At 38.7% G+C, this 24,950-nt stretch overlaps 2 protein-coding genes and 1 pseudogene across 10 annotated transcripts in view; 1 reads left to right on the forward strand and 2 right to left on the reverse strand.

Annotated features, from left to right (window-relative positions):
* Window positions 1–1,908: 1,908 nt before the first annotated feature.
* On the reverse strand, window positions 1,909–22,690 carry IKBIP (IKBKB interacting protein). 2 transcript variants are annotated; one of them, XM_049626127.1, is made up of 3 exons: window positions 22,280–22,674; window positions 14,998–15,115; window positions 1,909–2,702 (listed from the first exon to the last, which is right to left on the reverse strand). In XM_049626127.1, exons 1-3 carry the CDS (start codon window positions 22,453–22,455, stop codon window positions 1,947–1,949), a joined length of 1,050 nt encoding a protein of 349 aa, XP_049482084.1. In that variant the 5' UTR covers window positions 22,456–22,674; the 3' UTR covers window positions 1,909–1,946. The 2 variants fall into 2 exon arrangements, with proteins under 2 accessions (XP_049482084.1, XP_049482083.1); XM_049626126.1 differs by lacking the exon at window positions 1,909–2,702 and adding an exon at window positions 7,307–10,075 and having other exon boundaries at window positions 22,280–22,690.
* Window positions 22,691–22,870: 180 nt separating this feature from the next.
* The window catches only part of APAF1 (apoptotic peptidase activating factor 1), a 94,722-nt gene continuing 92,642 nt past the window's right edge, over window positions 22,871–24,950 (forward strand). For 4 of the 8 annotated variants that reach the window (XM_049626131.1, XM_049626134.1, XM_049626135.1 and 1 more), the window contains exon 1: window positions 22,873–23,069. The gene's annotated coding sequence lies outside the window, so the exon portion shown is untranslated. Of the gene's footprint in view, window positions 23,070–24,950 lie in introns of all 8 variants that reach the window. The other 4 variants (XM_049626133.1, XM_049626137.1, XM_049626139.1 and 1 more) reach the window with 2 other exon arrangements.
* LOC125920590 (uncharacterized) lies at window positions 24,545–24,718 on the reverse strand (annotated as a pseudogene).

The raw sequence follows: 24,950 nt of genomic DNA on the forward strand, positions 1-24,950 counted from the left end.
TGCTTGGGGTTCTCTTTCTCCCTCCCTCTCCCCCACCTCTCCTGTGTTTCTTTCTCTCTCTCTCTCTCTCAAAATAAAATAAACTTAAAAAAAGGAATAACATCTTTTAAAAAAGGTATGTTAATGGTAATATTCACAGCAGTCTTGTGAAGCAGAAATTGTTGTCTTTACTTACAGATGAAGAAATTAAAGTTCATATACACTAAATTTATTTAAAGCCACAGAGCTCTGTGGTGATAGAGCCAAGATTGGACCCCAGATCTCTCTGATTTCAAAGTCTCATGTTGTTTCTACTATATTTCTATTATGTTTCTACTGTATATGTTTCTACTAAATTAAATCAGACATGAGCTAGTCAACTCAGAGTTTATGAATTCTTATCCTAGAATGGCTGGTCCCTGTGCCTTGGGCTTTTTGTCATGGAAGTTAGTTACATACTCTGACTAGTTCTGTCCATCTGCACACCTTTCATGACAGGCATTTGAAACTGGGACTAATGGTATGTGGGTTTTTTTTTTTTTTTAAGATTATTGTACTTTATTTCACAACTTTATTGAGGAATAATGTAGAATAAACACATATTTAAAGAATACAATTTGATGAATTTTGACACATGTATATACCCGTGAAACCATCATCATAATAAATACCCTTTACTCCTTAAGATTTCTTTGTGCCTCTTTGTGATCTGTACCTCTCACCGTCCCTAAGCAACCACTGATCTATTTTCTGCCTTTATAGTTTGCATTTTCTAGAATTTCATGTAAGTAGAGTTACATAATGCTGTTTTAAATGTTAGAATTTTCTTCTCTGCTTAGGCTGCTCTGGTCACATCATCACCATATGAGTTGTGTTCCTTTGGAGCACTCTCCATCTGAGTCTTGGCAGACCCCTTGCAATCTGTGATGCCTCTCCCTTAAACTGCTCTAGCTGCCACTTCCCTACTCTATCTTAGATAATCTTTACTTGTTTCTTAAAGCCATGAAAGACCCAGGAAGGCTTACATGATTCTTTTCCTGAAGCTCCCTGGCTATGACCTTTCTAGTTTCCCTTCTAAATGGATAATGAATGCTACAGTTCTGATCCTGATAGGCAGTTCTCCAGTTAGGGCCCAAACCATACATACTATGCTTCCCTGACAGTCAAAGGTCAATGAGGGCAAGTGGGGTTCAGATCCTGCCCCATCTAGATTTCCCAGTGGTAGATTGGTAGATCCTTTCTCCCCACTTGTCTGAATGTGTGTGTGTGTGTGTGTGTGTGTATGTGTGGGCGCACGCGTGTTGGGTATGCATAGGGTTCTTGCTATATAAAGTTGCAAGTATATGTATTAGCATACTAATTTTGGAAAATCAAGTGCTCAACCCTTTAAAATATTTTGTTTTTACTGTACAAAACAGAATCCGTTAACCTTAAAAATAAAACAGCCGGTTATTTCACCAGCAAAATGGGTTTATTCAGGAATAACAATTGCAATTTGGGACATGCAAGCTATGGCAAAACGGTAGGCAATCCTGGAGAACAAAGGAGAGGACTACTTTTTATAGAGGAAGGGGGGCTGTTGGGAGGGATTGTTATAAACAAATAGTCCATTGGAGTAACCTGGGAGTTTGAAATGTGGTGGCTTCTCATTGATGGAGTTGTGACAGTCTCTCACTGGCTGGGCTGCTGCCTCAGGGAGAAAATGTTCCTTCCTCCTGCTGGGGTAGTCAAGTATAGGCTTCTTCCTGTTTGGCAAAGGGCTGCAAGGAGTTGTACGGCATGAGAACTCCCCCTTCTGGCCTCTCAACTCCATTTAAATGAGGTTTCCTTTATTGAGTTTCACAAATCAAATACAAAATGATATTTGCTCCAAAATTTCATTATTTCTGAGTCATAAGTATTTTTATGACATGACTAAGGTCATGTTATTAAAAAAGTTATTTCAGTTTAATCTAAATAATTTCAAACTAATCCATATCTGAAATGTGTGTTATTTCATCTTTCATATCCTTAATCTCAGCTCGGACTATTGTTAAATTAGATATTTTTTCATTTAAGAAAGCAATTTCTTTCTCTCGTTGTAGTAAGTCAGTAACCAATCTTCCAATGCGTAGTGTTAAATCATTTACCAATGGTTCCAAACGGGAAAAGTCCTTCTTTAGATTATACACCTTTGGTTTTAGATCATTTGCAAAAGTCACGGTCTTCATAACTTTAGCTCTGTCACTTTCTAAGCTTAAAAACCTATCTGTGTGCTTGTTGAAATCATTCTTTAGCTCTGAAAGTATCTTCTTAATAGAGTTAATTTTTTGTGAATTTTCAGATGCTGTCTTCCGGAGCATTGCTGTTCGATCGATGCTACTTGAAAGAAGATCACCTATGTTTTTTACTGTATCTTTTTCTATTTTTTCTATTTTATTTTCTAATTCTTGCACAGAATCTGTCAATGATGTTGCATCAGTTACTAAACCTGAAATACGTCGTATATCTGTTTTTACAGTTGTAATCTTGAGACCAACATCTTTTGCCATGGAAGTTGTACTTTGGTCTACTTTTGTTACATCTTGAGAAAGCGTTGTCAAATTGTTGTTCAGTATATTTTGTTTTTCAGTTATCCTGTTGGACCAGGTTTTCACTTCATAAATTTCCTCCTGTAGACGCTTTAGATGGGCAATTATTTGAAAAGACTTCCACTGTTCCACGATAGCTTCAGACTTCTGACACTATAAGAAAATATAACACCACAATAATTAACTTGATTAAAAGCTTAATATTTAAAATTCAACTTAAATTTTAGGTGCTATTTATTTTGTTTTTTAATGTTTATTCATTTTTGAGAGACAGAGAGTGAGGTGAGGATGGGCAGAGAGGGAGACACAGAATTTGAAGCAGGCTCCACGCCCAGCACAGAGCCCTATGCGGGGCTTGAACTCAACCAAATACGAGATCATGATCTGAGCTAAAGTCAGATGCTTAACTGACTGAGCTACCCATGCGCCTCCATAATTTTTGAAACATAAGTTTGTAGCTATTTCAAGTGCTAGAATGAAGGGACCAATGCCCAAGACTCCATATGCATATCTTTATTGTCCTATTACATTTAAAGATTTTATTTTTAAGTAATTTCCACACCCAACATGGGTTGGACTTACAACCCAGAGATCAAGTCACATGCTCTACTGACTGAAAAAGCCAGGTTCCCCTCTCCTATTACTTTTATGAATAATTTCCTGGGTTATCTATCCATGAATAATTCAATTAACTAATTCTTAAATTCCTAGTATTTTAGGCATACCAAGTGTGAGGGACATAAAGATGAGTACAGCTTGGGTTGTGACCTCAACTCAGTGTAGCAGAGGATAGATATGTAAAAAGCAAAACAACCAGAGAACAAAAAAACGATCTCCAAAGTTCTAAAATCCTGTGATTTCAAATACAAGTGGTTCTCAACTTTTGTATATTTCCATGCCATCCTCCTTCCCCACCATCCATTGCAATACTGATATCTATAAATTGTCATTTTGGTTTAACTTGGATACATTAGTTGCTGAACATTTTTTCCCCATCCCATCCAACCCCTAGTTGATGAACATTTTGAGCCACATAACTGCCTGGCAGCTATGACAAGCTAAAATGTAGAATAGTTAACTCATAGTAGTGATTCCCCCTCCTTGCCCATATGTTTGATTTCAAAACATATTTTAGGACTTTTCTCCTCAGTAGGTTTATGCTATGTTATTTAATGGTGGGGAGAGGTGGCCCAAAATATTTTTTGGTAGTGAAGTTAGAATGTGAAAATGTTATTATTGGTGTGACATTAAAGAGTAACCACAAACCGGAAGGAAATCAAGTAGTGATTGCAAAAACACTGTTTTTTTTTAAGGGAAAGGTTTTGCAAGTGTATTTGCTGAAACAGAGCCTCCAAAGGGTGAAGAAAGTAGATGGCTTATTTCTTCTATTTCATTATTAGGTTATTATTTATTAACATATTTTTAAAAAAAAAATTTTTTTTTTTAACGTTTATTTATTTTTGAGACAGAGAGAGACAGAGCATGAATGGGGGGAGGGTCAGAGAGAGAGGGAGACACAGAATCGGAAGCAGGCTCCAGGCTCCGAGCTGTCAGCACAGAGCCCGACGCGGGGCTCGAACTCGTGAATCACGAGATCATGACCTGAGCCGAAGGCGGACGCTTAACCCACCGAGCCACCCAGGCACCCCATTATTTATTAACATATTTACTCTGGTAGAGTAAATGTAACTTACCAGCATTACACAGTTAAGAGTCCTCAGAAAGAGCTTACTTTATTTTTTAATTATTTATTTATTTTTGAGAGAGAGTGAGGGGAGAGAGAATTCCAAGCAGGCTCCACCCTGTGAGGGAAGAGCCTGCCTAGGGGCTCCACATGGGGCTTAAATTCAGGAGCCCATGAGATCATGACTTGAGTTAAAATCAGGAGTCGAATGCTTAACCCACTGAGCCACCCAGACGCTCCAGAACTTTATTTTTATAAGGATCAGATCATTAAGAAACTGCTAGTAAGGCTCTCTTTCACTTGATAGCTTATAAAAGCAATTTATCATGAACTTCTATTGATCTTTACTAACATATTAACTGAACACAGTGTAGGAATAGTCTTGAAATTGTTTCACCAAATTGTTTTTAGAATTACTTAGGGCTTGTTTAAATTATTTGCCTAGAATGGACAGAAGAGTTGGAGAGTCTACCAAAAAGATTCACAAGATTCGGTCAGAAATTTAAATACTTACCAAATTCCTATCATATATACAAGGTACTAAGCTAGATGCTGTCCTGTAATGGTCAGTATTATCTCAATCTGCAAGTGGAGCAAAATGGTTCAAGGGAATGATGTGGGTCCAACTAGTTTTCCAAAAACTTTGATAAAAGATCTTTGAACTGTAACTAAAGGACCTGGAAATTTTATTAATCTCTAAAATTTAAAACCATGTAAAGCCAGAAGGGGTCTTAGAGATTAAAAAAAAAAAATTTTTTTTAATGTTTATTTATTTATTTATTTATTTATTTTTTAATTTTTTTTTCAACGTTTTTTATTTATTTTTGGGACAGAGAGAATGTTTATTTATTTTTGAGAGAGACAGAGACAGAATGCAAGTGGTTTAGGGGCAGAGAGAGAAGGAGACACAGAAGCAGAAGCAGAAGCAGGCTCCAGGCTCTGAGCTGTCAGCACAGAGCCCGACACGGGGCTCGAACTCACGAGCTGTGAGATCATGACCTGAGCCGAAGTCTGACGCTCAGCCGACTGAGCCACCCAGGCGCCCCAGAGATTTTTTGATATAATTCCCTCATTTTACAAATTAAAAAACTGAGCCCCCAAATAAAGTGCCCAAGAACACACAGTTAGTGGCAGAGCCTAGATTGGAAGATTCTGGCCTAAGGCTTTTTCTCCACCTTGCTTTCCCACTCTTGCCTAAACATTTATCAGTTCCTTCTTATGCCCAAGGCCCAAACAATTTTAGGTCATAGTTACAACCTTTGGGTGACTTACAGTCTTCTTTAATGGTGACATGGAAGAGACACATTTGGCAGAATTAGTTTTTTGAATTCTCAAGATGGTTCTATTGATAGATTTCTTGTGATTTTCTCCCCATGATTGAACAGTAGCAGGTTGCATTGTATAGTGGGAGGTCAGTAGCCTCTGGAGTTAGACAGACGTAGCAGTGTGACTACAAGTTTCCTAACCTTGATAAACCCCAATTTCCTCATTTGAATAATGGGTGTCAAGGCTAGCAAAGTTGTAGTGGGAAGTAGTGATAATATGGGTCATGGTAGGTACTCAATACACAGAGCTGTTACTGTTGACAATGAACACAGACTTCCTAGCAGCGTTTGACACATAATAACTCAAAATGCTAGTTCTCTCCTCCCTTGCTGTGAAAGCTGCGATGGAGCATTTTGAATCATATTAAATTAATACTTTATAGCTGAACTAAAAAAAAAACAAAACAAAACAGATGATGGGCAAATTTGCAGAGCTTTTGCCACCTGTGCAAATATGAAGTAAGTATATAGAGAAATGAGTTTTTTCCATGTGTTTGGTGAATTTGCAGTATCATTATTTTTAATGACATATTAATCTTGGATCGAGATTATAGATTCATAGAAAGGTAATCAGGTTAAGATGAAAAATAATGCCATTGACTTTGTATCTTACTAGTTTTCCATTAAACCATATGGATAATAAATCAACATTTTTATTTTTCATTATAAAATATAAAAGTACACTTAGTCAACAGCTTACAATCATTAGGCAAAATTTAAGGAAACATATTTTTTTAAAATTTTTCTTTGACGTTTATTTATTTTTGAGACAGAGACAGAGCATGAATGGGGGAGGGGTAGAGAGAGGGAGGCACAGAATCTGCAGTAGGCTCCAGGCTCTGAGCTATCAGCACAGAGCCCGACGCAGGGCTCAAACTCATGGACTGTGAGATCATGACCTGAGCCAAAGTTGGATGCTTAACCGACATAAATAGATTCTTTTAAGTTTATTTATTTTGAGAGACAGAAATAGCACACACAAGTGAGGGAAGGGCAGAGAGAGAGAGGGAGAGCGGGAATCCCAAGCAGGTTCTGCACTGCCAGCACAGAGCCCGACAGGGGACTCGAACTCATGAACCATGAAATTACAACTTGAGCTGAAGAGTTGGACGCTTAACCTACTGAATCATCCAGGCACTCCATAAATAGATTTTTAAACTTTGCATCCAGAAGTTAAAAAAATTAGGTGTTTGTTTTGTATAAGTGATTTACTTGTACTAAATTAAAAAAATGGACCCAGTACTATCAGAAATTAACTGATATAAAATTTGTTATCAATTACAAAGATACAAAAATGTGTTTTAGAATATGGTAATCTTCCTTAAAGGAAAGACTAACAGTATAATTTAATATTTGATACACAGGAAGTTCTTGAAATTTCAAGGATCTGTGTTATATAAATGAATGTAAGAAACAGAAGACAAATCAGGTACATCTAAATCTGACAGGTTTTTATAGGAAAAACTGAATAAAGGAAAATATACATATGCACATGTACATAATATGCATATACATGTACGCAATAGTTTTCTCGTGAAATACTTAGAGAAAGGCAGTTTTTGATTCCCTTGTAACTGTCACTATAGAACAGAATGGCCATCTTGTTTCCATTCATTTTCTGTAACCAGTACTATGGTATATACAAGTTAATACTGATGTATCAAATATGGTAATAGGCCAAATAAATAAATAAAAGTGAAGATCACATCTGAGATGTTGGGTTGGAAGCTGAAATAACAAAGTTCTAGTGAAGTTCAGAATCTATTTTATTAGCATTAAAATAAAAGTAAACAAAAACAATTTTGTCAGTGCACACAGATAAGAACTTAAGACATTCAGAAGTCAAGGGATTTAATGTTAAGATTCCAGAAATTAATGCTATGCTTTTAATAGTAGCATTCTTTCAGGCTTATCTTTATGACCCATGGCTGTCTACCATAGGACCTCCTAAACCCAAAACAGAACTTGTTTGGGATTTTTAAAAAAATGTGCAAATTTACATAATAAAACTACCTGACCACAACTACTTTTCGCAATTGACTGCTTTCAAGTTCTTTGTGTTTATTTTTTATAACTATGATCATGCATTTAAACTTATTTTTTAAAATTTATTTAACATTTTAATTTATTTAAAAAATCTCTACACCAAACATGGGGCTCAAACTCGCAATCCCGAGATCAACAGTCACATGCTCTTTCAAGTGAGCCAGCCAGGTGCCCCTCAAGTTGTGTTTAATTCCACTGATATTACATAATAAAACTGGGACTATAGTTGGTTATTGGCAAGAAGACACAAGTAAGAATAGTACTTCCTTCCATATGCAATTGACTCAGTTTTCAATGCCAAGCTTGGACACTTTGATACATCAGTCACCAATAAGAGTCTTACGTGTTCCCCCAACCCTGAACATTTTCCGATTATCATTATTTGAAAAATCTGACTAGATCTCCCCTTAATCACATCTCAGTATGTCTACATCTTATTCCTTATGACTCCATTATATGAGTTAGAATAAAATAAAATCACCATGTAAAACAAATTGGCTTGGGTAGTTTGGGAGCTCTTTAAAACAATGACATATGCTTAGTTACCTTATAGTTACCATAATTTCTCATTATGTTGCTTTTTCCTCTTTAAAATAGGCCACAGGTGTATTGGTATATTTTTATTGTAGATAAAATAATTTATCTAGAGACCATGTATCTAGCAAACTCGAGAGTCTGTAACACAGATAGAACCTTTGAAAAAACAAAGAAAGCCCAGGTATACAAAGATATTCCAATAGTCCATACTTCAGAGGATACACACTTAATTCATAGGGTAAAAACTTCAATAGAAACATCTTTACTTTTTTTTTTTTTAATTAAAAAAAATTTAAAGTAATCCCTATGCCCAACATGGGGCTTAAACTCATGACCTTGAGATCAAGAGTTGTATACTCTATGGACTGAACCAGCCAGGCACCCCCATATTTACTCTTATTTAAAAATTCTCACAAGTATCTGTAACATATTTTAGAACCTTAATAAAAAGTAAAAATGTTTCCCAGGCTCCATAGTTTTCAAAAAGTACATATTAATTCATAGCAAAGCACCTTAAGTTCCTCCTTGGGCATCTTATTTTTCATTTTAGACAAATTCCCTATGCACTTGGTGGTCTGGATCTTGGCTTGCAGTAAATTACAAAGCAAATGCAGAACTGATTAGGGCAGGCACATTCCCACCCAACCTCGGGCCAATGGGTCGCATCTTTAGGTGGTAATAAGGGTATAAGAAATAGACATAAGGTTTGAAAATATAGCAAACTAGGGTCATTTAGTGAGAAGGGAAATACTCCTCAATAGCTTCTAGCCATGTTAATATATTTGGGTCCAATATAATAGGTGAAATTCATAGTAATGCCCATTAATTATTAGAAAAACATTTAAAAATATTAAGTATATTGCTTTAAAAAAGCAGAGAAGTTATTTTGGAAATATTTCTATTTAAAATGGCCAAAATGAAATAAATTTTATTGCTTAAAAGGGTAAGCTTTGATTATCTGGATAATCCAAGTGTGTGAATATCTCACTTACTTGCTGCTAATGTAGGATAAAGTGAGGCATATCAAAATAACATAAAAGCATGGAAACAATAAGTTTACGTATAACAATATGGTCATCAAAATAAATGTAGTGCATTTAAAAATCATTATCAATTCCTTTATTTTCTGGATTATATTCTTCTAAAGTTCCCTTTTCTCTTGTATTTGAATATACCATAAAATCATGAACTTTTCCTTTTAGAACATCCAGTTCATTTTGCATCTTTAATATGCTATTATCATACTGAATTCCTTCAAGGGTTTTCTGCATCTCCATTATTTCAGATACTGCTTTCAGCATATCATCTTCCATATTAAACATCTGAGTAGTCAAGTCTTCTATTTTTTTTTCTGTCCCTATCAGATCCTGAGAGACCCTGAGAACAGAGCGAATAGCACTTTCAATTGCTGGCAAATGTGTCTTGCATTCTTCAACTTTGGGTTCATAGCTGGAAAGCTTATGAGTCAGGTCTTCATCTCTGGCAAAGAGAGCATGCTGTTCCTCTTCTAACTTTTCAACTGCTTTTGTATCAGAGCCAAGCTGCTCTTCTACTCGCAGAAGATCCTCTTCTTCTTGTCTTTTTACTGTTCTAATATTTCTTAGTGTGCTATCTTCCAAATCTTTTAGCCTTTCAGTGAGCAATTTTATTTCTTGTTCAGCTGAGTTAATTTGGACAGTAACTTGAGAATGTATGTGTTTTGATTCTGATTTGAAAGTGTCTGTATTAACATTCATTTCATCTAGGCTTCTTTTCCAGAAATCTGAAACATTCTGGAATTTCTCATTAAGGCTTTGCATCTTTTGGGTGAGCAGCTCTTCACTATTTTGAATGTCATGCATGGTACTTTGCAGGCTGGATACTTCCTGCTCAAACTGGGTCACCAAGGACATGGATGATGCAGCTTCCTGCAGGATACTTTCAGTAGACTCAAGCTGTATTTATAACACAAAACAATTCCCAAAGCTACTTAATAACTTTTATATTAGGGAAACACACTTTAACAATCACACCCCCAGTTCAAATTCTGAATATGTCTGAGATATCCAATTATATCAGAAGCATAATGACAGAAAAACATTTTAAATAAATGCGATAGATTAGCACTATGGTAGAAAAACGTGCACCTGAATTTATAAATCTAAATATTTGCACATTTTCATGGAAGGATATTCAAGAAAGAAATAATGTCAAAGAAGCCTGAAGTATATCACATTTCCTTCTTTTCTTACTCCAATGGAGAGCAACCTAGTTGTCATTTTTATAGTTATTTGGCTTTTTTTAGAAACTGTAACCTAGTTAATTCTAGTTAATCACAGAATTCTAGTTAATCATAGATTTATTTCTTAAGTTCTATGATTCAGGAAGAGTTTGTGCCTGAAAATTTCTTGACTGACCTCTTACAGAGAAGGTACCAGAATCAGATCTTATAGCTATAACAAAGGCAAAAATGAATAAAAATCATGTTCAGTGAGGCAACTCACATCAAATAGTAATCTGTGCTAATAAGTATATTTCGGTAAAGTTTCTGGCATCTCCTCATATGTGCCTAGAATAGAGACAGGTCAAGCTGTGGACCTCTTTTAGTCTAAACTTACATATAGATAACAGCCTTAGAGACTACAGGAAGGTCTAGAATGATCATTAACTTATTAAATATTTCAGCATAGTGTTGAAGACATAATACTATAAAAGACATGGTTCTGCCCTTAGGCAGCTTAGTTTAATTGAGGAGAAAGCCAAGTCTACGTGTGTTATGACAGGGGAAGAATTATGGAAGCACTTACATGGGGCACCAAAACCAGACTTCAATGATCAAGGAAAATATTCCAGAAGTATTATCTAATGTCTGCTTCTAGTTACTTTTTTTAAATCATCCTACACACTAGAGCCAAATTAAGCTTTTAAAAACTGCCATGAACATGATGGTACAACATTAAAAAACCCACAATGTTTCCTAATACTTCTAATATGATAAAGTCCTAAATTTATCTCTATATGCTATTCTTCCCTCCTTGTTGCTTAGCTAAGTTGTCTTTCCTTTAAGGTTCAGACCAGATCTCACCCCTCAGTGCAGCATTCCTCCACAGCCCTAGCCCTGACAGCTCAAACTCCTGGAGCACCTATTGTGTTGTGTAATTTGACACCTGTTTGGTACTTAGCACACATAATTAAAGAATTTTTGAGTGTTCGCTCTGTGCCAGACCTCGTGCTACACACTAGGTATGAAAATATAGACATAATATGGTTCCTGACTTTATAACAGGACAGAAGAGACAGCACTTTGGATCTTTTACATCACATTCTGGAGATCTATTAAGATTTATTGATCATCGGGGTGCCTCAGTCGGTTAGGCGTCCGACTCTCAGTTTTGGCTCTCATGATCTCACAGTTTTGTGAGTTTCAGCCCTGCATTGGGCTCTGCGCTGACAATGCGGAGCCTGCTTGGGATTTTCTCTCTCTCTCTCTCTCTCTCTCTCTACTCCTCCCCTGCTCATGCTGTCTTTCTCTCAAAATAAATAAATAAACTTAAAAAATAAAAGATTTCTTGATTATCCTCTGTTCCATTATTAGGCATCAGGGGTATAGAGATAAAAAACACAGTGTTGGCTCTAAAGAGCAGTAAAGGAGGCAAATTAATGACAACAAAAACTGACAATAGATTATGATTCGTGTCATGACAGAATTAGCATGGGGAGAATGGATGCTTTGAGGGGAGATCAGCAGTCTGAAATGAGGAAAGGCTTAGAAGTGACTCCGAAATCTGACTCTTCAACAGACTGATGTTATTAGGTGAAGATATGAAAGCTTCTAAATTCCTTGGGGAAGAAAGCATGTCTAATGCTTTTTTGTAGCCCCTGTATCTTATGGTATAAAAAACATGTTTGTTGATATTTAGGAAGAATGGCCATAAACCTTCTAGGCCTACCCAGTCAAGATCTGAAGCAATCCCAGGTGAAAGCTAGGAACAATGTGTGACCAAATATAATAAAACCACTCTGAAGCCTTGTTTAAAAATTATTTTTATGGGTGCCTGGCTGGTTCAGTCAATAGAGCATGCAACTCTTGATCCCGGGGTTGTAAGTTCGAGTCCCACATTGAGTGTAGACATTACTTAAAAATAAAATTTTCAGGGGCGCCTGGGTGGCTCAGTCGGTTAAGCGTCCGACTTCAGCTCAGGTTATGGTATCACGGTCTGTGAGTTCGAGCCCCGCGTCGAGCTCTGTGCTGACAGCTCGGAGCCTAGAGCCTGCTTCGGATTCTGTGTCTCCCTCTCTCTCTGACCCTCCCCCGTTCATGCTCTGTCTCTCTCGATCTCAAAAATAAATAAACATTAAAAAATAAATAAATAAATAAAAATAAAATAAAATCTTCAGGGGTGCCTGGGTGGCTCAGTTGGTTGAGCATCTAATTGGTTTCGGCTCAAGTCATGATATCACGGTTCGTGGGTTCGAGGCCCATGTTGGACTCTTGTGCTGGCAGTGTACAACCTGCTTGGGATCCTCTCTCCCTGCCCCTCCGCTGCTCACATGCTCTATCTCAAAATAAATAAACTTAAAAAAAAAATAAGATCTTTAAAAAATTATTTTTAATGTACACATGTAGCTATAATACAAGATCCTTTAGAAAATTTTTTTTTAATTTTTTTTAACATTTATTCATTTTTTGAGATAGAGTGTGAGTGGGGGAGGGGCGGAGAGAGAGGGAGACACAGAATCCGAAGCAGGCTCCAGGCTCTGAGCTGTCAGCACAGAGCTTGATGCGCGGCTTGAACTCACAAACCGTGAGATCATGACTTGAGCCAAAGTCGGACACTTAACCGACTGAGCCACCCAGGCGCCCCTAGAAATTAATTCTGAGAAATATCTGTACATCAGTAATACTGTTAGTTGTCTTAATATCAGCATTTTGAAGACGTAAGCTTATCTTCACCGAAGGTAATTTCCTATTTAGGCTGTTTATCAGACCATCATTGTAATCTGGACGCACTATATCCCAGTAGACCCCAACCAAGTACAAGATCAACTTTTCACCATAGTAAAGGTCTCAAGATTTAATCTAAAAATACATGGTGTTTAGCATGCTACAATAATTTGCATTTAGGGGCTGTCAATGTATCCTAATAGTTTTTTCATATTTTTTGAAAAAGGGCTTAATACCTTAAATTTATTACTATTTAAAGTTTTCCAAAAGTTTGCATATACATTATATCACATCTGATCCTCATAAAAATCCTGTTATTCTCATTTAATAAATGATGAAATAGAGGCCAAGAGAAGTTAAAGTTATTTTTCTAAGGTCACACAGTTGTGATGAGAGCCCACATCTAGTTGTTTTCCTCTCCTACTGATTATGCTGGCCTTTAGGACCAGCTTTGCGAAAAGGCAGCTATTGTTGAACTACTCCTAGGGAAGACTGGGAGAGAAAGAGTTTTGCGAAGACTGAATATTTCTTGGATCCCATGATGATATTTTAAAAATCTGCCTCAAAAAGCATTTTAATTGCCACCAAATTTTTCACTTAAAAAGGAAGTCTTTCTTCAAAATTTATTTTCAATAGCTTTTAAGTACACGGAGTTCCTATCTCCTGGGATTTTTTTTTCCATAATTTTTCTAATTCTATAAATATGTGTGTATGTGTGTGTGTGTGTGTGTGTGTGTGTGTGTGTGTATACATATATATATACATATATAGAGCATGCAACTCTCGATCCCGGGGTTGTAAGTTCGAGTCCCACATTGGGTGTAGACATTACTTAAAAATAAAATTTTCAGGGGCGCTTGGGTGGCTCAGTTGGTTGAGCATCTAATTGGTTTTGGCTCAAGTCATGATATCACAGTTCGTGGTTTCAAGCCCCATTACATATTTTATAATTTTATAGCCCCAACAAGTACAACCAGATTCCAACTTGAGCCCTATGTCAAAATACCCATTCTTGCAGCCCTATGCAGCTTCTTTCCAAGGCCCCTAAGCTTACGCTCTACGGAATCCCCTGACATATGTGAGAGGTGTATAATTTTCATCCATGGCTTTTCTCTTCTGGGGGATTATATACTAATTCTGTGCATGAGGCTGCAGGAACTCAGACCCTCCATTTCATTTGTCTATTTTGTAAATCCTTGTTCACCTTGGTGCCAAGCACAAGTCCTTGTCTACCTTATGACATGAGTAAAGGTTTAGTGAATGAATAAATGAACAAAGAAGGCATGTTTCCCAGTGATAGCTTGATTTCTGTTAGCCAGGCAAGACCTCCATGATGCTTTATTGGTTGCAGCTGACTTCTCCTGAGAAGCATGGCAGTTAAAATTTTTTTATCTGTCTCACATATCTAAGAATTCCAGCAATAATGCATCTACATTTGCAGATTTAAGAAACACAACATACACATGGATTTTAATTTTCATTTGGCTACAGAATCAATATTTATTTTTATATTAGTCATTATTATATGCAGATGTATATAAATTTACGAGCTGGAAAGTGAAGAAAAAAAAAGCAACTGATGGATCTTTGCCCAAAAAGTCCATTCCTATTCTAATTTTGTACCTACCTAAAGAACAATTATATTTTCAGTACCCTAGACACTTAAATAGAAATTTGGAGTCGTATCAATATGAGAACATTGGTCTTTTTAAACAGTAACATATATTATATTAAAAAGAATCCTTTCCTTTCAAAATAATCTGAGTCTAAATTGGATTGAAGGGGAGAATGTAAAGATGTAGGAAAACCAGTGAGAGTTAAGACAGTAATGGTCTAAAAGGCAGGAAAAAGGAAATTATGAACTGGGGTAGAAGTGTGGTAGTAGGGAAGAAAAATGGGAAAATCTTCCCAAATAAGCCAATTAATAATTACCTTTTCTGAAATTAAACTGATTTTACTTTGAAGTCCTTGGAACTTGTTGGTTTCTATTTTCAGTAACTGGTATTGGCTTTCCACCTTTGCAAACTTTTCCGACTGCTGAAATACAAACCTGGAAAAGAAAAAAAAAATTCACTACCTCCTAATTTATATCCATTTAAGTTAGAATTTTTTAAAAAAGTTTATTTATTTATTGTGAGTGTGTGCACAAGTGAGGGAGGGGCAGAGAGAGAGAGGGTTAGAGAGAATCCCAAGTAGGCTCCATACTGTCAGCACAAGTCAGCACATACAAGTCAGAGCCTGACTTGGGGCTTGATCCCATGAACCCTGAGATCATGACCTGAGCTGATATCAAGAGTTGTATGCTTAACTGACTGAGCCACCCAGGCCCCCAAGTTTGAATTCTGAAGGAACATTTTATACTTCTGGTAAGGACAACATAAATTCTGGTATGAGTGGTGACAGCCTTTAGTAGTTTATTTCAACAAATTAATAGAAAGTGAAAACTATTCCTGTTCAAGTCTAAGTTCAGGAGTGAGATGGTGTGATAGTTGTACGCACAAGAAATATTCTGGAGGAAGAAACGATGAATTATCTAGAACAAGATATGGGATCCCTACTATTTTTCTCAAGGCTATATATGGGTAATATCTAGAAAATAAGTGTTTTCATACTGAAATGTAGAAGAGTTACCTATATAAAAAAAGTATTAAATTTTTTTTTTTAATGTTTATTTTTGAAAGAGAAAGAGAATGAACGGGGGGGGGGGGTGCAGAGAGAGAGGCAGACACAGAATCTGAAGCAGGCTCCAGGCTCTCAGCTATCAGCACAGAGCCCGACGTGGGGCTCGAGTTCATGAACTGTGAGATCGTGACCTGAGCTGAAGTTGGACGCTTAACCGACTGAGCCACCCAGACAACCCCCCCAAAAAGGTATTTTTAAACTAAAATGTAGAAAAGAAAATAAAATTGGAATAGGACAGAGAGATGATGATTAGAAGTCGCAAAATAACAATAGTTAAAACTATGAAAACAGGAGTCATTGTCAAAGTGGTGATATAATGCAATGCCGGGAGTATAAGCTCTACAATTAATTATACTCAACACTGCGAGTCATATAGGTGTACTTTATTTTCTACATAAGTGTACTTTAGATAGATGCCATTTTAAAATTGGATTGTATTCTTCATCTGATAAAGTAGCAAAGGGTAGAAGCATAAAAAAGTTATCCAAATCTTAAAAACAATAAATAGAGTTTGTATAGGACTTGAAATAAGCAAACACAAAAGAAATGCTTTGGATCTAATACCATTTTGGTTCATCTACTTTGACTCAATTCTTTGGGCTCAGAAAAAGCAGCGGTTAAAATTCTTTGTGTTATTTATTGAGTCATCAAAAAGCAGTGGAGCAGAACCATATGAAGAAAGTACTTAAATTATAGTACATAGACCAGTGGTTCAAAAGCTTTGCTACATATTGGAGTCACTTGTCTGCTTTTAAAAAGTCTCATGCCTGGATCCCACCCACAGAAATTCTGACTTATGTGGTGTAGGATGTGACTTGGATATCAGAAATCTTCAAAGCTCCCCAGATTATCTGAGTATTCAGTCAAGCTGAGAACTACTAATTGATAGTGTTTTATGAAATTGACTTCCATTGAAAGACAAACATTTAAAGATCCCAAAACTCAAAAGAAAGATGAAAGACTTCTGAGGTTTGCGTACCATTGCTAAGGTGATGTTTCAGACTCATAAATGTCATTATTAGGCTAACTTGCTATAAAACTGTCCAAAACTAAAATGAACTTTTTGCTTTTTGAACAAATGTTTACAATACTGAATGAAATAAGTTTCTTTTGATGATGGCTAATCTCTGTCCTATGAGATAACAGTGAATTGAGTAAGCCCAGGTTACATAATTAGCATAGATTGACTTTTCTCCTATGTGCTAATATGATTTTTATTTTTATTTTTTTAAAGTTTTTATTTATTTTGACAGAGCCAGAGAGAGCACGAGCAGGGGAGGGGCAGAGGAGAGGCAGACTCCCAAGCAGGCTCCATGCTGTCAGTGCAGAGCCTAACACGGGGCTGGAACCCGTGAAACTGTAAGATCCTGACCTAAGCTGAAATCAAGAGCAGGTTGCTCAACCGACTGAGCCATCCAAGTGTCCCTAATATGATATTTATTTATTTAAATGTTTATGGGGGGGAGGGGCAGAGAGAAGGGGACAGAGGATCCAAAACGGACTGGGAGAGCAGAAAGCCTGCTTTCTGTTTGTGAGGCTCCAACTCACAAACTATGAGATGACCTGAGCTGAAGTTGGACGCTTAACCAACTAAGCCACCCAGGCACCCCCCTAGTATGACATTATTTTTTTTTAACTTTTTTTTATAATGTTTTTATTTATTTTTGTGACAGAGAGAGACAGAACATGAGCAGGGGAGGGGCAGAGAGAGAGGGAGACACAGAATTGGAAGCAGGCTCCAGGCTCTGAGCTGTCAGCACAGAGCCCAATGCGGGGCTCGAACCCACAGACTGTAAGATCATGACCTGAGCCGAAGTCGGACGCTTAACTGACTGAGCCACCCAGGCGCCCCCCACCCCCCAGTATGACTTAAATAAATTTCTGGTTATTAGAAAATGCCATTATCCTAATTTTCAAAGATGAATGTATAGACTTCTTTTTTATATTGGCTGTTTCATTCTTGGATTTTAAGAGATTCTTTTCAGAGTATAGGCTTACTGGGATTAGACAGAGACCAAGGATGGAGAATACACTAATGAAATAAGTCTAATTTCAGAGATTAGTTTTATCATCCTTTACTCCAGTGTTACTACAAGGATTTATCCTGTAGATCCATGTGTTTATTCAGAATAAAATCATTAGAAGAGACTTTTGTGAAGGTTGATCCACTACTATAACACATTATAGCACTTTTCATTTTATTAAAACTTTTAATGCTGGCTATTTCTGGACTTCTCTTTAACATTAAAATATTAAGCAAAACCTTGGAGACAACTATGTCATATTAGTGCAAATATCTCTGATGATAATTTGTAGTTTTTTTTTTCATGGCTAGCTTTTCAACAGATTAAAAAAAAAAAGACATTGCTACATATGAATAATAATGCATGTAAGTAAAAACAAGCATAAAGATGGGGCGCCTGGGTGGCTCAGTCGGTTAAGCGTCTGACTTCAGCTCAGGTCATGATCTCACAGTTTGTGAGTTTGAGCCCTGCATCGGGCTCTGTGCTGACAGCTTAGAGCCTGGAGCCTGCCTCGAATTCTGTGTCTCCCTCTCTCTCTGTTCCTCCCCCACTCATGCTGTTTCTCTCTCTCCTTCAAAAATTAATAAAAACATAAAAAAATTTTTTAAGCTGATTTTGTGCTAGTAATGAAAAAAATGAAAAGTGGTTTGAATGGTGCTGAGTTAAAATACATTTATTTTATTTTTCACTTAGATGTGCCAGGCACTATTCTAAAATGATTCATATTGGTGCCTGGATGGCCCAGTTGGTTCAGCATCTGACTGGCTTAGGCCATGATACCACAGTTCATGAGTTTGAGCCCTGCATCGGGCTCTGTGTTGACAGCTCAGAGCCTGAAACCTGCTTCAGATTCTGTCTCCCTCTCTATCTGCTCCTCCCTAACTTGTACTCTGTCTCTCAAAAAAAAAACAACAAAAAACAAAAACATTAAAAAATTTAAAATGATTTATAAATATTAACTCATTTTAACATTAAGGAGAAGGATGATTTTCTAGAAGTCAATGCTGACAGAAAGTAGCTTCAATCCTGAAAAACTAAATTTTTGAAATTGGCATCCAGAGTAGTGTCCAAAGGGCTTTGTCAGAGGCGTATTCTAACAGAAGTTCAAGGCCCCCTTATTCCCAATCTTCCTCAGTTTAGATGAGACAGACAGGGTCTACTCAGGGCTATAGCTTCTAGTTAGAAAAGGACTATAAATAGTTCTGGACTAGGGATTTTTATTTCTAGGATCTTGGCCTCTTAAGGATTAGTATCAAAGGGAGGAAGCATATCATACTGGTTAAAAGCATGGAGCTGAGGGGCACCTAGCTGGTTCAGTAGCTCAGTTGGTTGAGTGTCTGGCTTTTGATTCTGGGTCAGGTCACGATCTCACAGTTCATGAGTTCGAGCCCCATGTCAGGTTTGGCAGAGCTGCTTGGGATTCTTCCTCTCCTCTGCCCCTCCCCTGATCACACATGCTCTCTCTCAGAAAAAAAAAAAAAAAGGTATGGAGCTGAGCAACTTTGGCTCTATTTACTAGCTGTATAATCATCTTGGGCAAGTTATTTATCTTTGTTATAGTCTCATCTGTAAAGTGACTTCATAAGATTGTTGTAGAGAATTTAATCTCTACAAATTTATGCAGTTAGGACACTACACATCAGCTATTCTCTTATATGCTGGCCCTTTCTTTCAGACTGCTTTGTGCAGCTGCTTTTCATCCCTATGACAAGCCTATAGTAGTATAAAGGATCAGCTTTCTCCACTGCTTACAGTTGATGGAAGTTCCACATCTGTTCACTGTTGAAACCAGGGTTGGGTTTATAGTAAATGAAAGATGGAATGGATGGATTAGACCCCTTACAGGAAGAGAAGAACACCCTTATTGTTTTTTGGCCTCTTCTCATTATCATATAGGAAAAGATACAGAAGAAAGGGACCCAGGTTAATTGGCTACTTTAGTGTTGGCCTTACAACACTTCACCATCAACTCCTTCATCTATCTATTGTTGTCTACAGACACCTCAGATTCAGGGCCCTGTAGCACAAAAAAGTGTTCATTTCCTTAGGGTGTTGATTCTACGTAGCTCCTTTAGTAATCTTAGATGGTGGCAGATAGCTGACTGAGGACTTAACAGGGTTTCTCTGGCTTTGTTTCAACTTAGTAATGAAAAAGAGGCAAATAAGCAAAGGAAGTTGTTATAATGGACCTTATGCAAGAAAGGGAGTTCCAGGGCCACTAAGGTCAGTATCCACTTAGCCTTCTGTTTCATACTACAGCTTCATTTTCAGGCATAATACTGAATGTTCAGGAAAATAGTAACCATATTCCATTTTTGAAAATCAAGGCATTTAAAGCATAACCCTTTCAGATAAAACTTCACTAACAAGAAACAACGGATAAAAGATGAAAAATGAGGTTAGTGAAAATTTTGAATGTAACTTGTGTTTTTATTGTGAGCACTGACAGTAAGTTCCTGCACTAAAGTGTCTACCTTTCAAGTTTTCCTTTATAGATTTCTGTTAGTGTGTTTTCCCAGAATAGTAACCAAATTACTGAAAAGTTGAACATTTTATGATGTAATTTGTCTTATATGAATATGGGTCTTTGGATAATTAATGAGAATAAATTCAGTAACTAAAACCAATTGTATTAGGTTTCAGAGAGAAGGAAGCAACATGTACAGATGATCCCCAACTTAAAATGGTTTGACTTAAATTTTTTTGACTTTTTGGTCATTCAGTACAAACTGTACCTTGAATTTTGACCTTTTCCTGGGCTAGCAATGTGATCCTGATCCTCTACTTGGTAGGATCCTCTCTCCTGATGCTAGGCAGTGGCAGCCTTTAGCTCCCTGTCTGCCATGTGACTAAGAGAGTATACAACTGATTCAAGTACAACCATTGTGTTTTTTCACTTTCAGTATTAAGTTATATAAGATATTCAATTCTTCCTCATAAAAAAGGCTTGTTAGATGATTTTGCTCAAGTGTCTGCTGATGTTAAGCATTCTGAACACATTTAAGGCAGGCTAGGCTAAACTATAATACTTGGTAGGTGAGGTGCATTAAATGCATTTTGGTCTTATGATATTTTCAATTTATCATGAGCTCACTGGGAAGTAATCCCATCCTAAGTCAAGAAAGATCTGTATCTTTTAGCCTATTACTGAATAGCTTTCTCAGTAAAAAAGGATTCTTATTTATCTAAAGAAATTCATGCATTTTATTTACATTAAAAAATTTTTTTAATGTTTTTATTTTTGAGAGAGAGAGAGAGAGAGAGAGGAGGAGCACAGAGAAAGGGAGACACAGAATCCAAAGTAGGCTCTGAGCTGCCAGCAGAGTCCAACGCTGGGGCTCGAACCCACCGTCTGGGGGATCACGACCTGAGTGGAGGTCAGAAGCCCAACTGACTGAGCCACCCAGGTGCGGGACAGTCATGTATTTTAAGACATAAGAGCAGTTTATTTACAAGAATAAATTTAGTCTTTAAAATCAAAATATTACATAAACAAAATATCATATTGCTAAGATGAATAATGTCTTTTTTTTTAAAAAAGCACATTCAATAACATTCAGTTTATTGTAACAAATCTTTTAACTTCAACTCAGTCACCAGTAGAGTATAATTCAAAATTCAGTACCATCAAAAATGGTCTAAAGGACATCCAGGGTCCCTTCTAGAATTCTTTTACTCTTGAAGATGAATAACTATCTTCTAAATACTTTAAAAATCAATTAAAAGTGGAGGAAATTTTAATTTAAAGCGTCAGTCCTGTTATTAAGATGAAACAGGTTATTCCTCAAGAAAATGGGGAAAATACAATTAATAAGTTGGTTTTAAGGTTATTTCTAATATTCATTTTTCTTATAACAATGTATGGCTATTTGCTTGGTTTAAAAACTATAGATGTTCAGTTTTCGGTGAACACCAGAACTACACTTTTGTCATTTCACAGTAGTCAAATTCAATCTGGAATTTAGGAATACACCTTAAATTCATAACGCATGAACGATGATCAACACATGAGAAATGCTCCAAACTCTGAGGTTATCATTAACCGCTTGTTGCCCTGAGATCATAATAACTTCTTTAACGGTTGCAAACCCTGCCATTAGGCAGTTATGGGGTGAAGGTGGGACAACTGCGTCCAAGACAAATAAATGTACAGCGGACAGGAAATGGTGGGTTACACGAACGGAAAAGCTTTCGACGCGTAGCAAGCGCTTAATAAAGTTTGGCCAAATCTGCATCTCTTAAAAAATGGCCGACTGGTTCCCAGGCCTTAGTTTCAACTCCAGTTGAGTGATCAGGGCACATTACTAATACAAAGTAAAAATGAGTTGGAAGAAACGAGCGAAAAGGAAAAAAAAAAAAAAAAAAAGTTGGGCTGTCCTTTTTTTGAGGCAGAGGAACCGAAGCCGCACGTCTGGGGTTTGGAGGTCAGCGGGATGCTGAACCGCGCGGCGCCCAGGGAAGAGCGGGGCGACCGTCGGAGGCCGGACCCAGGGCCCACGTCCACTTACCAGGCCAGGCCCAGGCACGTCCCCAGCGACAGCAGGCTCACGCCGGTCCGGGGGTCCGCCCAGCCCCCGCCTCCACCGCCCCGGGCCTCGGGGTTCTTCCCACCGTCGCTCCGCTTCCCCGGCTCCGAGGGGGCTCCCTTGGGTCCCGACTTCTTCCGGCTCTTCACCTCGAACATGTCTGGAGGTCCGGAGGACGACAAACCCAGAGAAGGGAGCTTCACCCTGGGTGAGCGGGACGCCTCAGCAGTGACCGCGCCCCCTCCTGGACTTAGTGCCGCCCAGAAACCTGTCCCCTCCTTTCCCGGCCGTTCTCCAGCTTCACAGACTCCTCCAGCCTCCCGCCAGCTAAGGCACCTGGCGACCTTATTTCCCCTTTCCTCAGCATTAATGCCACAAACCTGAAGAAATCGTGGATTCCGGGCGCGCCCGGCGCGCCCCGAAGCGAGGGGGCGGGAAGGGGCAGCGCGCGCCACGTGGAGCGCGCCGCCGCCCTCCCCTGTCAAGGGAGGGCGGCGGCGCGTCCCCGTGGCTTAGCCACGCCCCCGCCATGGGGTGGGGCGGAGGACGCATCCTTAGGCGCGCGCGGCCACTAGCAGCAGCTGGAGCGCGCGCGGAGGCGTACTGTCCTGGGCGCTCGGAGTGTTATTTATTTGCGTGCGCGGGCGCGCGCTGTCCGGGCTGGGCGGGCGGAGCGGGCTTAGACTGCTCCGCGGTTCTGAGGCGAGGAGGGGGAGTTACCAAGTGGACGCTGATGCTGTATTTCTGGCCTGAAGGGGCGAGGGAGCGGAAGGTGAGGAGTCTCGGCCATCAGTGACCCTCGAGGACTTGAAGCCGCGGCGGCGTCCGTAGGGACGCCAGGCTCCGCTGAAGGGAAAGAGCGACTGCCCGAGTGGCCCTCCTCCCTTTGTGTCTGGGGTGGGGTCCACCCAGAGGGCGGCCCTCGGACCCGGGTTCACCTCGGCGCCCCGGGCCTGTGTGGTCGGCCTGCGGGGGTGACATCTACCTTTCCGCCAGTCAGAGGTCCCCGGGGATGGGGGGGGTCGAAATTCATTCAGGCGCCCCGGGCTACGGAGGCTCTGGTAGGCACCTGTGAGGCCCGGACTTGCCCCGGGGCTGTGCGCCGCGCCCTACATTCCTTTTAGGAAGCCCCCATTGCTTCCCTCCCCAGACCGCCACCCCCACCTTGACTTCCCAGTCTGTCCCCGCAGGGCTGCTCTTTCCAGTAAGACCATGGTGCACAGGTTTGGGTAAGTTTGTGCCTCGCTTTTCTGCCCGAGCTGGGTTCTTTGGAGGTTCAGTAGCCGATTTCAGGGACGCAGAATTCTGGGACAAGGAATAATTAGTAACTAACCATCCTGCTCCTGTACCAGGAAGAGAGATTACTGAGAGAGGAAGTAGCCAACTATTACTGGTTTCCTGGATGAAATTGCCCTTTACTTTCTTTCTGTTTAACATCTTTGAAGAGTTTGTTTTTACATTTTGATGCGGTTACAAAAGTGGGACACTGAATTTTTTCAGAATATTATGATTTGTGCAGAGTTTAAAAACGTGTTTAAAATTTACATAATGGGGATGGGTAAAGTTGGAAATTAGTTTCAGGTTGTCAATTTGCTTAGCAATTCGAAATAACCTAAAAAATTAAAAATTAAGGGACGTTTTATGTTCAAAAATTTTTTAAAGTTTATTTATCTTGAGAGAGAGAGAACACAGGGGAGGGGCAGAGAGCGAGAGAGAGGGAGAGAGAGAATCCCAGGCAGGTTCTGCATTGTCTGTGTGGAGTTGGATGAGGGCTCGAACTAACAAATAGAGAGATCATGACCTGAGGTAAAACTAAGAGTTGGAGGCTTTAACCAGTTAAGCCACCCAGGCCCCAGAGGGGACATTTATGTTTAAATTGAGATCATAAAATGTTATTAATGTTTAAAAAATATCATAGCTTTATTCCAATCATAACTTTCTATTCAGTTTCATGCTAATACTGGACATTAGCATGCTGGACATGAGATGTTAAGGTGAACCTTGCCAAGTATAGGCACATGCTCTATTTCCCTATGTTGCAAGTGCCACAGTTGTGACTTTAAAAGTATATAGTCATTGTTGACACTTAATGATTATCCCTCCTCTCTGTGCACCCCAAATGATTTGTACTTACCTGTATTTTTGCACTTAGGACATCACATTCTAATTATCTCTTTAAGGGGCGCCTGGGTGGCTCAGTCGGTTGAGCGACCGACTTGGGCTCAGGTCATGATCTCGCATTCCATGAGTTGGAGCCCCGTGTCAGGCTCTGTGCTGACAGCTCAGAGCCTGGAGCCTGCTTCGGATTCTCTGTCTCCCTCTCTCTGCCCCTCCCCACTCGTGCTCTGTCTCAGAAATAAATAAACATTAAAAACATAAAAAATACTACACTTGATCTTAGCCAAAAGGCCGAGAAGCGATAAAAACATAAAAAATAAAAAAAAAACTTCTGTGAGTCTTTTAATTATCTCTTTAAATTTTTCTCTCCCACTAGATTGTGAATTCCTTCAGGGATATGATTTAATCTCTGTAGACTTCAGGGCTTGGCACATAGGGGCTCAAATGTTTACTGAATCCATAAATTAATATATTTAGACACTCACTGTATTACATTGGATAGAGTTCTGTTAATGTTTTAAAAACTTGCAAACAT

This window comes from Panthera uncia, chromosome B4 (genome assembly GCF_023721935.1).
Source record: "Panthera uncia isolate 11264 chromosome B4, Puncia_PCG_1.0, whole genome shotgun sequence".
In the NCBI taxonomy this organism is placed as follows: domain Eukaryota; kingdom Metazoa; phylum Chordata; class Mammalia; order Carnivora; family Felidae; genus Panthera; species Panthera uncia.